Source organism: Colletotrichum costaricense (assembly GCF_030867565.1).
Source record: "Colletotrichum costaricense strain IMI 309622 chromosome Unknown Scaffold_11.1, whole genome shotgun sequence".
NCBI lineage: Eukaryota > Fungi > Ascomycota > Sordariomycetes > Glomerellales > Glomerellaceae > Colletotrichum > Colletotrichum costaricense.
The window spans coordinates 1,142,703-1,157,166 of NW_026848240.1; the positions used below are offsets into that span (position 1 = coordinate 1,142,703).

A 14,464-nucleotide genomic window follows, 5' to 3' on the forward strand; every position below is an offset into this window, starting at 1 on the left:
AGAACGCTGAAATTCTTCCCCCTCTTCACCGTCTGCAGTCGTCCATTCAGTTCGATTCTCTCCACTTCCTACTCAGACGCATTTGCCGTCACCGCGAACCAACAACTTTTTTCTCACTACACCGCACACACGCATCACCGCACACCCTCTCCCCAAGCACGTCTTTTCTCCCGCTTTCCGTGGATTCTGGATCCTGCGAATTTTGTCCACAGAGCATAGCAGGTGGCCCTTGGAGACCGGCCTGTGAGTCAGGCAGCAACTTTGTCCCCGAAAGGCATCAACTTCCCTCCATCCGCATCCCACCCCAGCCAGTGTCGGACCATTGCATTTCGTCACCTCTCACCAGTCGGACCACCACTCCTACTTGAGGACGTTATACTATCCTTCTTCAACCTCTCCCTTGACGACGACGATCTCGACGTCCAAGAATCCCTCGGTCAAGGACCATAGGTGTCGCCAAGTCGAGTATTTCCTTGTCCTCTCAGACGACATCACCGTTCGATCCGGCCTATCTGGAATTCAACCCATTGTGACCCCGGCACCCTGAGCCGCAATCGGCATTCCGAGTTCGCCTCCTTTCATAGCCCTCTTGCACCAAATTGACTCCCGTTTACCTTACCTACACTTCGCCGCCCTCTCACACTCCTTTCGCAATGGCTTCCACTACCAACAGTGGTTTCCCAACCAACTTTATCTTGACCCCGCAGCAGCAGAGCCTGCTCTACGCCGCTCTCAACTCCAACAAGCAGCAGCTCGCGAACCAGTCCCCCACCACCAAGGATAACTCAATGTCGCCTTCCTCTTATCAGACATCGCCGGCGCAGGGCGCCGCCGCCACCGGTTTCCAAGAGAGTCCCTACCTCGACAACTACGACTACGACTTTGGTGACTCGAGCTTCGACTTCGATGTCAGCACCGTGGGCCAGGCCAAGATGATCGGCGACATCCCTGGTGGCGCTCAATCGGCCAAGTCAACCAAGTCCGACTCGACTGAGAATGATGGAAACGACAAGAGATCTCACCCTGACGACGATGAAGATGAGGATTCTCCAGGCAACGACGCAAAGAGACGCGAGGGTAGCGAGAAGGCTCCCAAGAAGCCCGGCCGTAAGCCGCTTACTTCCGAGCCGACCTCAGTAAGTTTCAACGATTATTCTAGTAATATTCATGATTCTAACACATCCAAGAAACGCAAGGCACAGAACCGCGCTGCGCAGCGGGCATTCCGTGAGCGCAAGGAGAAGCACCTGAAGGATCTCGAGACAAAGGTCGAAGAGCTTGAGAAGGCGTCCAAGGACGTTAACAGCGAAAACAGCCAACTCAAGGCAAAGATCGACCGCATGACTTCTGAGCTCAACGAGTACAAGACAAAGATTGCGGCCATGAGCACCCGCTCAGTCTCCCACAGCAAGTCCCCCATGGGCTTTGGAAACTCTGCCATTGGCAACCTCAGCGACGTCAACTTTCAATTCGAATTCCCCAAGTTTGGTGTCTTGCCCGGCTCTCAAATGCCCACCAAGCCGGCGCAGCCCGCAAGATCCTCCTCATCGCCTCTGCAAATGAACGGAAGCAACCCCGTCAGCCCTCTCAACCACACCAAGGACAACAGCCCTGGTATTATTGCAGGGCTTGACTTTGGTACCAAGGACGACCTGGCCAACTTCACTTCTCTCTTCAGCCCTTCGCTTGCCAATGGGTCATTGGGCACCAACACATCGCGCGCCAGTGTCGACTCTGGTTCTTACACCATGAACAATGGCACATCGACAAGTTCACCATCAGCGTCATCCCAGTCAAATGGAGGCCCCAGCTCGTCTTGTGGAACTTCCCCTGAGCCCTTCACTCAGTCACCTATGGGCTTCAAGCCTGTTGATACCATGACCACCATTGGAGAGGAGTCAACTGCACAGCAGTCATTGTTTGCCGGTATCGACACAAACAATTTTGACTGGCTTGCCCAGCAGAATGGCGGTCAATTTGATCCCCAGCTCTTTGGCGGATACCGCGAACCGCAAGAAAACATTCTCGCCGCAACTACGTTTGATGAAAGCTTCTTCAATGACGCTCTCGATGCCGACTTCATTACACCATACAACATGGCCCCCAGCCCCAACGTTCCCAAGAAGAATCTCATCGATCAAATCGACGCTGCCAAGAATGCAGACGATGATGTGGTTAAGGAGGCTGTCAAGGCCGAGAATTACAACTGCAACAAGATTTGGTACGTCACACCCCTGTCAGGCAATTACGAATCCGACACTGACAACTTTAACAGGGAGAAGCTTCAAACCTGCCCCAGTGTGCAGGCTGGCGAGTTCGATCTCGACGGCCTGTGCTCCGAGTTGCAGAAGAAGGCCAAGTGTTCAGGTCAAGGTCCTGTGGTTTCCGAAACAGACTTCCAGACTGTCGTCAATAAGTGGATGGGCAAGGACGCCGCCGCCTGCTTCTCGAACCAGGAGAAGAATACCCAGGCAAAGGCCTAAATCATCATCTCGACGTCTAATTGTACATTGGCATTCACGAACCCGGCAATAGGTCAGGCGGCCACGCCAGGAGGCATATCCGAGGAAACGGATGGGACACTTTGGGGAAAGCAGGCGTTTAATCACGGACCAAAAACAAAGGGCAAACTCGAGGCTGAAGTTTTGACCCCAACGGCAAAGGCGAATGGTTGTATTCATCCACATCGGACATCTAGAGATGGCCGGGGGGAGATCTGGTCTAGTGGTCAGGCGGACACCAGTCTGTACTGTACTTGGTTGGAGACTCCTCCCGAAAGAGAGATTGAGAATGGGTAAGGAGGCTATGATGATGAAATTCTAGGCAAGCTCAATTGGCTGTCTTTTTCGACGAGAAAGAAGGAACTTTGGTTTTCTGCAGATGTAATTCTTTTGCTACAGTGTTCGGCTAGTTTGGTTCGACAATGACGCACGAATAAGAGAATCTCCACATTGTGTTATTATATGTTGAAGTGCAAGTTACTGTAGTCGGCGAGAGCTGGAGCTGTATTTCACGCAACCCTTTTAGTCCTCAATGTTCGTTCGCGAGAGCTACGGTCGACATCGAGTCCGGATGTCCATTCGTCCACCGACATGAAAGCTACATCGTAAAGAAAGGGAGAGAGAAAAAGAGGCTGTTCACGATTCTATTGCGTCTCTACCGAGGCTCGCAACGCTTGTCAAGGGTCGTCTACCCTCGGCGCACGGCGCTCGGCCACGGACGAACAGTGACGGAGGCATCGGGAGTGGTTTGTGGGAGAACCTGGGTTTCCCGGGAAGGGTTGGAGGTTTTACCGGTAAGGAGGGCAGGGCGTGGCGGTTTTTTTTTTGTAATCCCGGCCCGCGAAGGCTGGGGTGCATGCTGTCGGCGGCGTAAATCTGGGTTTTGAATCGGATCCTTACGGGTGAAAGGTACGGACGGGGGGCAGCGCAGCACTAGCTCCTACCTACCCTTATCTATAAGTTCGGTACATGAATGTACATTTGTCTAGGTAAGGGTAGGTAGGTATCGAGGGTTGCGGAGGGAGGCGAACGCGGATATCAAAGTCGACATGGTATTTACAATTTCGGCATGCTTATTTTCTGCTCTTTGTTACTTCACTGCCTCATTGCCCCCCTCTCTCTCGCACTATTGCTCTCCCTTACTCTCACTCTTTCTTATCAACCTGAACCCCCCCTGGGCTCCCACCGGCCCCGTGTCTTTCTGAAGAGTCAGGACCGAACCGTTGCGGCGTATGTTTTGCCTTTGCCTGCCCAGAACCTCTTCCCCCGCCCCCCCCCCCCCTCCCCGGCACCCGTCCGTTCCCGCCCGCATCCCCATCCGTCTTTCCCGCATCCGATGAGTCGGGGCGTATCAATGAGGCGGGCAGGTAAAGTCAAGAAAGACATGAGAGGTAGGGCCGAGGGGAAGGGGAGAAAATATCGGTCGGCAGGCAGGAGCAGAAAAGAGTCGAGCAGAGCAGAGCAGAGCAGAGCAGGGACAGTGCCAAGCCCGAAGAGAGAAGCCCGAAGACAAAGCAGAAGGAAAAGGAATTTTGCGGACGGTCAGGAGTTACGGTGATGGGCTCTGGGCAGTTCAAACACCCAAAGTGCCCACTAACACCATACTGCGCACCTATCGAGCCTTGGACCTTGGACCTAGGGACCTGGGCAACGGCTCAAGGCAGGCGGCCAGAGACAGCCCCTTGTTGTACGAGTGTATGTGGTATGCGGTATAGGCTTTCTTGATAATTTCCCGTCCGCTTCCGTTTTGAGCGAGGACCGTTCTGCGTGCTGTGTGTGCTCTGTTTTTCTTCATTTTTTCGTCTCATCATGTGAATATCTCCGCCCCCCCCGCTTCTATTCCGCCTCTATCTCTCCCCCCGGTGATGGGGGCGGGAGCTTGGTGGAAAGAATGACTCTTGTACTCTGTTGACTGCGTATAATGTCATGTCATGTTGTTGGAGGTGCGGAAAACCCGAGGTTTTGTAACGACTTGAAGTTTGGATCGACCGGGAAAGGAAGGTACGGGAACAGGGTATAGGACATCAAGACATCCCGCATACAGAGAGACGTCTTTGCCATGTTGCCATCTTGAAGACGCACGTACACTCGTCCTCTATCTCTCTCTTTCTTACAGTCTCTCACCCACTCATCCCGTCCAACACCCCCCATTCATCCGTCGTGGAGAGTTTGGGCTTGCGGGGGCGGGGCAGGCAACAGAAGAACGGCATAAAGGTATAGGACAAGTTGAGATGGCTACCTCTCACCCCATGCGTACGGTGCCATTATATGCGTGCGCACGCACGTTTAAATGGTGCCATGGTCCGATGGGGTGATGTAGGAAAGGCAAAAAATGGCAAGAACGGCACGTGGTGCTCTTTTTGGGTTTCCCGCTTCCTGGTCCTTATCGAAGTTCCAACATCCCCATCCCCCCCCCCCCCCCCCTTCTCTATCCCACCCGCCCCCCGCTCTTTGCAGGTGCAGAGAGATAGGTTCTGCAGGAAGCTTGGGGAAACAATGGTAAACAACGGGAAACACAGACCTAGAGGAATGGTGTCATGAGCAAGGGGTTGGAGAAACCACCGAGGGATACCTACCTAGATGAGCGGTGTACGGTCTCGGAGTCACGGAGGATGCCGTGATACAGATTTCACCTACCTTTTACCTTTGCCACCACTCTCACGCCTCTGCTTCAACCTCTCACCTTGGATGCTTGGCCTATCAAAAACGTGGTAAGTGGTAAGCTCACCGAGTGCCAGCAGGGGGCCTGTTTAGCGTCGCCAGCCTGTTTGTTCTGTGCTCTCCAACGGCACCGGACACGGAATATATGAAATTTACATCCCATCTCGACTCTGACCTCGGATTTTCGATAGTGCACTCCGTAGCCTGGTCAGTGTAAGCCAACGCCCGCACGCTAGGTTAGCCATCGTGGTACGCTACGTATATCCGTGTAAATGCCTGGCAGGCTGGAAAGCATGGGGGTGTTTATCTCCTACTCAGTGGTAGACAACCCCCAGACCCGATAACAACGGGAAATCCCCCGCATCTGGAGCCGTAGCAGCAGTCAATGAGAGTCTAGAGAGAGAACGAGGCCCAGATGCAATGGGCTCAAGTGATGTCCTACTCCCGCAAGACATCGAAATGACAACTCGGATACTTTGGACAAAAGGCAAGGTACCGAACCCCAAAGCTTGAGGTTTCGACTACTCATCTTATCCAAACAACGCCTCAACCAAACCCACCCAGCCAAGGTAGCTACATAGAGCTAGCAGAGCTATGCTATCGGGTCCTTTCCACCACGAACCGCCACCCACTCTCCTCAATCACTTTTTTGTCAACCATTATCATCCCCCCCAAAAGAACCCTTGCATCTTGCTGTCAAGTCATTCCGTCGTCAATGCCCCCCCCCCGGGGTGCCTCCACGCCTCCGTGCCTCCGTGTTTCCATGTTTCCCCCTCGTACGTCTGATCTATACCGAGTAGTCCGTAGTCCCGACTCCTAGGTAGACCACTTCTAACACAGTAGAGAGTCTGTAGTGCATATAGTCCGCCCCCCCATCGTCGGCCGCCAAGACGGCAAGCAGCAAACCCCCTCGGCATTCGAGGGGTTGGACTCGCCGCATCCACGCACCAAACGTATCGTGGGGCATCCCATCTCCATCTCCATATGCCACCTCTCCATCGAAGGAGGGGGGCAAGTGTCACTCTGCCGTGCCATGCGTCTGCCCGCACAGCAGGTCCAGTCCTCTGGGTTGGCCTGTCACCGCTCTGCGCGTGGCACATCAGAAAAAGGAAATCCGAAAGGAAAACCTTGGTCCTACGCAGTACGGGATACTTGGGGGGAAAAAAAAAGAGGGGTTGTCGTGTCGTATGTGTGGGAGGCACTGGGAGGCAATGGGAGGCGAGAAGGAAGAGGAGGAGGATCTGCAGAGTCCCTCCCCCGACTACCGGTTGCAGCATGCAGATGGCCAATGACGAGCTCGGGGACCGGGGCCTCACCTGCTCCAATCGTGCCAACGTCATCCAATCCAAACCCCCGTCTTTGAGCTGCCGGACCTTGGAAACCTCAACGACGCCCATTGCCTCCTGAGTCTCCTACCCACTCAAGGTACAGACAACTAAGAGTGACAGTAAGGAGAAGAGGCTCCAGACCTTTGGGTCAATGGCAAGACAGCCTCTTTGAAGATCGCGGCTCAAAGTTCATGCACAACACCCGCCCACAACGCATGTACAAAGTAGACTGTTATTACAAAGGGTATATTCTTGATGGTCTGACCTATTTCTCTCCACTAGTCCACACTACGCCCCACCTGATGATTCGTGAATTGGGAATCGCCCCGTCGGAATCCTCCTTCTAGGTTCTGCCATTAGGTAGGTGAAAATTTCGGCCTAGACTTTCCCATCGTCTCAGGCCACGACCTTGACGAATGGTTCCCAGCTGTCGTGAAAAGCATGCCGACTGCCATCGTCTTCCTGGTCGGTGACGGACGGCCTCACAATCTTTCGTGTGTAAGACAGCCTGGGGCCGGCCTCGTGCAACCTTTGCCCGCTTCGGCGTCGCAGTCTGTTCCCAATGAAACCTCTACAGTGTAACCCTTCCAATGGTAGGCACACTGGCTCAAGAATCAGTTGCTGGGATGCCACGATCTAGCCGTCATCTTTTCAGGCCTTTTACAGTGCTTCTTCGGGTAGGCGTGGTTCGGCGATTCCTTCGTGTTTTGCTGAATTCCTCGGGTATCGATCCGTCACCTCTCCCTGTGCGTCTTTCCAACTCTTCCCAAGACCACGAGTGTCTTCTATCCAATGACTTGTCTTGCCCCCTCTTTGCCCAACACTCCCCTTTCCTTCGGCTTGGGGCTGTGACCTCTTCCTTTCTTGCCCCTAAGGAAGCCGAATACGCCGCTTGAGCTCTCAGATTTGCCCTCGCTGATGGCGTTGGCATCTGTCGGCAGCGTAGCATCCTGCCGGGCGAGATCAGACCAGCTGCCGCCACCGTCCAACGTAACCTGCATGCCGCCTGTCGGGCTGGTGACCCTCTTTCCTGCAGCTGGCGGTGCCGCTCGTTGATTAGAATATTCGCTGGGATAATGCGGTATCGGAGGCGGCTTAGATACTGGTCGACGGGGAACACCGGATTGACTGCTACCCGGCCGTCTCTCCAGGCTCGAACTCTTTCGTAATGGTCCTGGGGGTGGCATAGGTCTTCCTCCATTCGTGGCCATTGCTGCCGGTGTAGCCTCATCGGTAGTCAACGCCTGGGGCTGGTTCATGTTGACCATATCACCGTTAACGTATCCGCCCTCTTCACCTTGGCCGGTAATTCTACTGTCATTAGTACCTGTGTAATTTACCGTGAAGGTTTGCAAAGCTTACTTTTTGTACGCAGCCAGCGTGTAATCGAATGGACGGAAGTCGTTTTCAATCATGCGGTAAAGCTCGTCTTCGCGGATCTCCTTGTCTGAAGCGTCCTCTTTTAACCGCTCGCGAGGCTTCTGTCGTCGGGCCCGCGCTTCCAAAGGGGCCTCCTCCAAAAGCAACTCCTCGAGGTCGTACGTAGCATCAAAGTTTGTCTTGTCCGCGGCGGGGACGAAGACTGGCTCAATTTCTTTTCGCTCCAGCGCCTCAAAATCAATCATCATGAAGAATTCGTGCTTCGTAAAGCTCTCCCACGTCGCACCCATTCGTTGATCACGGTTCGAGTCCAAGGCATCGCGGATGGCATATAAACAGGGTAAGCTGACGGGTGGCGAGGTGATGGGATATTTCGGGTTGGCGAGTTGAATTTGCTGGCTAAGGGTGCTTTCCGAGTTGCCGTCGAATGGCCTCTATAGGAAGTTGTCAGTCATTGTATCAGCGGTGCATCTCCCCAAAGACGAATTGACCCACCTTGTTGTATATGCATTCGTAGAATAGCACACCGAGCGACCACCAATCTGCACGAACATCGTAGCCCTTACCAGCGTACACTTCGGGAGCGAGGTAGGCCAGTGTACCCGATTTGCTGGACAAAACCTTGCCGGGAATGATATCGGAGGCGACATTCTGACTCGATCAGCATTTGGGCGTGCCAAGAAATGTTTCCGTCAAAACTTACAAAGTCGGTCAAATGCACGTGTCCATCGGCATCAAGCAGGACATTGTCGGGTTTCACATCGCGATGGATAATGTTTTGGCTGTGAATGTAGCGGAGTGCACATCCCAACTCAGCAATCCAGAACCGCACTGCGTCTTCGGTAAAGGTCTTTCTCGAGATGTGGAATCGTAGATCACCTCCGCTCATCAGATCGACAACCAGATACCTGCACGATTGGTGTCAGTTGGATGCATCAAGCATGACCGGTAAAAGGATTGGTCCCACATGTATTCGATGTCTTGGAAACTGTATCGCAAGTTGCAAATGAACGGATGGTTCACGTGCTCGAGCATCCGGCGCTCTCGTATGATGTTCCGCACACTTTCGGATCGTACGACTATTCTCAGGGACCCGATATCAGTATCGAAGACATTGCATCAAGGTTGTGCATCGCGTTTGGGTTGGGGAGGCGTGTCGAGGTGGAAGGAGTAGTGAGGCGGTGTGTACCTTCATCTTTCCGGATGTATTTCAGGGCAAAAGACAAATTGGTGTCTTTTCTCTCGACGATGCGCACTTTACCAAAGGCGCCTCGGCCGACTACTCGCAGCAGACGGAAATGGTTGAGGTTGACTAAATGGCGGGAAGGATGACGATTAGCTTGGCAACGGGAGATGGAGCAATTGAGGTAGCGATGGCGGCGGTGATGGTGATGGTGGGGGGGGAGGCGAGATGGAGCCCAACCAAGACTGCGCGGTGCAATGCAGATGCAGCCGCAGTAGCAGGTGGGCAGCCAGTGTGTTCTCGGTGGCGGTTGGTGTTGGCAGAGAATGTGTGATGTTTGTGTAATGTGTGTATGTGTGTGTAGGTCGTGGTGGTTTGCGTTGGTTCTGGTGGTTTCCCGGTGTGTTCGTTGTGCTATGCAATGAATCCAGCGAGGGGAGGTGTTCGAGACATACCTTCGCCATCCAAGTCGATGGGCTTGCCCTGGCTGTTGCCCATTTCGACGGTGCAGTCGTCTTTTCAATGGCGTCTCACGTCTGCACTTTTGTTGGATTCGATCTTACGGGAAAAGGTGACGACTCGAGCGCACCATGATCCAAACGGGGGGCGGTGAATATTTTTTGGGACGAAGGTCGACTGGTGGTGGTGGTGGTGGTTGTGGTGGAGGTGGACGTAGGATAGGTAGGCGTAGACGTGGACGTGAACGGGGGAAAGAGACGCGGATGGAGGAGGGCGGGCGGTAAATGGGAATTCGGGGCAGATGCGTAAAACAAGAGAGGAACAAAATGGCAAGGAGCGAGAAAGAGAGACAAGAGAAAGAGCGCCGGCAACAGAAATGGAGGCAGATAGATAGGAGTGGAGTCCGTTGCAGTCAGCTGGCACGGGGTGACAGGGGTGCGAGGGAGGATAGAGGGCCAGTTGCCTCGAATGACGGTGTCAAAATCGGGGACCTGTACCTACCTACTCCGTGAGGTACTTCTCCGAGGTACTTTGTATGCTGTGGTACTTTGTCCTTCAACTACCTCTTACCTTCTCTCTTCAGGTTGTCCAAGGCAATGGAGGTACCGATGGATACCTTGCAGACAATAGAATGGGAAAGTAAAGAAGAGGGCCGTCTGAGGTCGTGCTTGCCTTGTTCGCTGTCCAGTAGGTACGGAGGAAGGTAGGTACTGTGTGTCTGGTCCTGCTTGCTGCAACAGAAGGGGGAGGGGAGGGATAATACAGAGGGGAAGGGGCAATAGGATAGGATAGGATTGTACCGAGTCTGAGTGAATGAATGAGAGGGGGGAAGGAGGGAAAGAGGGCCGGATAGGATAGGCCAGACCAGGTCGAGGGTACCCCCAAAAAAGAGAGAGAGAGAGCGAGCGAGCGACACGGGGCGTGGGAGAGCGGGCAGGGGGCTCAGAAACCAAGGTACTACAAAGTACCAGAATCACGGCAAAAAGGTGCGTCGGATACTGTACTATCCAGTGTCTTATTTCCTGTGTATGCAATCGAGGGTAATGATCCTAGGCAAGGTATGGTAAAGTATGTATCTCTCTCACGTAAATCCGTATTGACTGGATGAAATTTTGGAAACCGAAGAAAGAGTTGAGGCGGGAAGCAGAACAGAGAAGACCCAGACACATGGACGCAAGACCAAAAGAAAGCAGGCTCAAGCTACTTTTTGTCCTTCCTCCTCATCACGCTGAGGCCCAGGCCTGGATTTCCAATTTGGCCAGCATGGGCAAATCAGAAAAAGGAGAAACATGCACTTCCAGCCTTCACCTCGTCATCTCTTTCTCCTCGGAATGCCTCTACAAAACTAAGGCAAGGTATTTGACATGCGGTGAGCACGAGTTTACAACATCATCTTCCATCGCTCTTGTAACTCTATTTGGTTACTCCAGGGGCAATGAGGCAGGGCAAGGCAAAATACCGTAAGGTTGGGCCACCTCAAGTTCGCCTCAAGAAGGACTTTCAACCGCCGCCGGCAACAAGAAAGGAAACAAGAGGAAGAAAGAACAAGCAGCCGCCACGTCGTTGTCCTGCGCTGTCACAAATTCGAAGCCGCCCCCAAGTACTGGCTCCCGGTGGGGGGTAGGTACAAACACTGGCACGGATGGTATCCCACAGTCCCTACCTCTAATTCCATGTGCCGTGCTCGTACCTTACCTTGCGGTGAAGGCCCAGATCAGGGCTGGTGCTAGCCAGCCCAATGAAATGGGGAACAAGTAAGGCAAGGCATCATCGGCAAGGGCCAGGCAAAATCATAGGTAGCAAAGTACACCACGATAGCTCGCTCCGGACGGTACGTGTGCCATCCACATAACCTTACCGCATCTACCGCGATGAGGTACCTCGCTCGCGTGCTCGAGGTTGTGCCCGTGAGCTTGCCGTGAACCATGGAAAAGTGTGGGCAAGACACGGCTACATTTCTGAATGGCCCTGTTCAATGGAGCCCGAACCTTTCGCGGCATCTTTTTACTTGATGGGAAGAATACTTACGCTGCTACTCTGTACGTTAAACGCCCATGTCAGGCCATATTCAAGACTCAAGAGAACGCTGGTCCTCTAGTGTCGGCGACTACTTGGGACCATGATTAATATCTTCTGCCCGTCTCGTGTCTGTGAACGCAATTGGGACGCAACGCCGCGTCCGCGTTCCCATGCGGGATTGGGTTTCCCGGCTGTTGAAGTTGTACTTGTTTCTTTAGCTTTTGCTTTTTGGCGGCTCGATTTCCGGCGCCGAGGCTACCTGCTTTCTCCCGCCGCTGGGACCCTACTACCAACTAAAGCAGTGAGTCTACGGATACCTACCTTACCTATCTGCATGGCAAAGCACCTCATGGTGAGAAAAGCAAAAAAAAAGAGACGTAAAAGACGCCGGCCCAGGATGGACGCAGAATCGAATCGGTCATGTAGGTCAACTAAGGTTAGGTCAGCTCTAGTACAAGCTTGCTTTTTGCTCCAGGTTCATTGATAGCGTGCCGACGTCCCTTCGGCTGAGAGTTTCCTTCTGAGTTAGCATGTGCGGATCACGTACATTTGATGCATGCTAAGGTACGGATAGTAGTGTAGAGCACCTCCAGTAATACTGTACGGTGTGAGTCCCTTTCGTCCCCATGCTCCCCTCACCTCAGTCTTTTGGTCCATCTCTTCATCACGTTGTTCTATTCGTGCCTTGGAATTGCAAAGTGGGAGGTGGGTGGGCGGGTTGCTTTGCGAATGGCAGGGGGGGAAAACACAATGGGAATGGACGTGGGAGTCGGAGTGGGAGCGAAAGTGGGAACCGACAGGCTTGTGCAACGAGGCAGGGATCATGGACCGAGTAAAATGGTTCAGTCTCTCTCAGTCTCTCAGAGACAGGCCTGCTCAGAGGAAACCAGCCTCTAGCCTTCCAGGCCCAATTTCCAGTCTCCAGAAAGAGAGAGAGGAACTGCTGTTTGCTCCTCATCCTCGGCCAGGGAGCATGCACGATGGGATGATGCTAGTAGGTAGTAAAGCAACGCAACATCCTGCAGCAAACCGAGATACCCTGATCCTGCTGTTTGTGTCCTTTCTTCTTCTTTTCGTTACTTTCCTTTGGCTATCTTTCTCTCTCCGTGCCTCCCAGTCTCCCCGATTACGCCTCATGTACATGCCATGGTACCGTGTCATTCCTCAGTAGCACTGCAAGACAGGACAGGGAAGGAGACGGGCCCTTGCGAGAACTGGCCCGTTCCCCAGATTAGAGAATCCGAGACTCTCTTGGGGGAAAAAAGAAAGTAACGACAAGACAGCCACAGACCGATCCCAAGACGCAAAGAATGCCAATGGAGGCCCTGGACCTGACCAGGTTACCAGGCAAGTGTGAAGCGCGATCAGCAAACAAGCAAAGCAAAGCAAATCTCCTGCCCGGGGGCCGGGAAGGAAAGAAGAGGGAAGAAAAAAAAGGAAGAGACAAAGAGGCGTCAGGTTTCGGATGGTTCTGGTTGAGAAGACGACGAAGAGCTTTCCAGAAACGAGCACAATAAGGAAAATGAAGTCACCGCGGGATCTTTCCTAGTACCGGCCCTTTGAATTAGGATCGTTGGTACGAAGTATGAGATGGCGAATGCCATTTCATTTCCAACCAAGCCACATTGCGGCGGTGGTGGCAGTGTAGTCAACGGGAAAAGGTAGAGCATGTGAGCAATGGAAGGAAAGCCGAGAAGAAAGGGCCCATCAGATGGAAACCTGTAACAAGCGACCGTTTGTTTCTTCCCCTGGTCATCAGTGGTTGACTGGGGCCGTTTCCATTTTGCTTTTGTGACGCGGCTGTCCACTGAAATCAAGCAGAATACGACTCTGTGTCTTTGAAATGGATCCAAGGGTCTTTGAAGCGGCGCTTCCCGGCCCTCGGTCTCTGCGCGGGCAACAAAAGCAAGGTGATGTTTGGTGAGGTACCTCATCAACGTTGCTGTTGCATGTCAGAGGCTACCTATATCCGTGGACCGTACGGCGATGTAAGGTACAAAGTAGCGGAAGTATCCGCCAGGAACGGATACCTACACGTGAGCTCTCATGTGTTCTTGGGATTGGCAGCGTCTTATTGGCCCGGTCGGAGTACCCGCGATGAACATACTTGTACGGATACAAGAGGGTAAATTAGGGAGGAGCTGTCCACCTGAGGTCCATGGTTCAGCCAGGAGCAGCTCGTCCGGTGCAAACTTGAAATGGCGTCTGGACTCTGGACTCTGGAAGCCTGCTGAGACGGGCAAGTACTCCAAGGTATCCACATGGTCCGAAGTATCGTCGAGGCCGCGCCTGCTGTGATTTGTCCGTTTCCTTGGGCGTCCTGGGACCTTCCGAGGAGCGTGCGCCTGTCGCCAAAGTGAGTTGGATTGGACCTTCCGACGAGGGAACCTCCCTCATGTGTAGGTACGCCGTATAGTCCTTCAGAGTTCCGTCCAGTCTTTCCTACTGAGGTACCTGCCTATACAGATGTTTCCATCAGATGTCAAGGTAAGGTAGGTACGGATATTCACAACTAGTTCCAGCAAGAGAAGAAAGATGATTGTGCCTCCTTTCGTAGACAATTCCTGCTGACTGCTTCGTCGCATGGTACATCCGTTCAATCGCACATCACTTGAGGGCCTTGCCCATCATTTCCTCGGATAGTTGCAGAATCCGAATGTTTACCCCATGACATCGACTACACATTGGATGGCAAGTCTGTACCGAAAGGGCACAACGGTGCGTCTGTCTGTTTCTGCGTCGGCACCGGGGCTCAACCAATCTTTGAAGCTGCTCTTTCGGTAACATTGGGCTCGAGACTCGATTTGAAACGGGCAGCTCGAACGAACATCCAGTCGATCTCAAGCATCAACTGAACCAGCAGCCGCCAGCCTCGACTTGACCAAATCCCTAGTGTCTCTCGATGTCCGCATAACCTTCCGCATCTACCTTAG

The 14,464-nt window shown here is 53.3% G+C and overlaps 2 protein-coding genes across 2 annotated transcripts; one reads left to right on the plus strand and one right to left on the minus strand.

Annotated features, from left to right (window-relative positions):
- Window positions 1–653: 653 nt before the first annotated feature.
- CCOS01_10733 (transcription factor PAP1) lies at window positions 654–2,483 on the plus strand (the record flags this gene model as incomplete). Its single annotated transcript, XM_060458887.1, has 2 exons — window positions 654–1,136; window positions 1,197–2,483. 2 exons carry the CDS (start codon window positions 654–656, stop codon window positions 2,481–2,483), a joined length of 1,770 nt encoding a protein of 589 aa, XP_060310689.1.
- Window positions 2,484–7,275: 4,792 nt separating this feature from the next.
- CCOS01_10734 (uncharacterized protein) lies at window positions 7,276–9,551 on the minus strand (the record flags this gene model as incomplete). Its single annotated transcript, XM_060458888.1, has 6 exons — window positions 7,276–7,801; window positions 7,853–8,304; window positions 8,366–8,521; window positions 8,574–8,778; window positions 8,838–8,949; window positions 9,509–9,551. 6 exons carry the CDS (start codon window positions 9,549–9,551, stop codon window positions 7,276–7,278), a joined length of 1,494 nt encoding a protein of 497 aa, XP_060310690.1.
- Window positions 9,552–14,464: the final 4,913 nt, after the last annotated feature.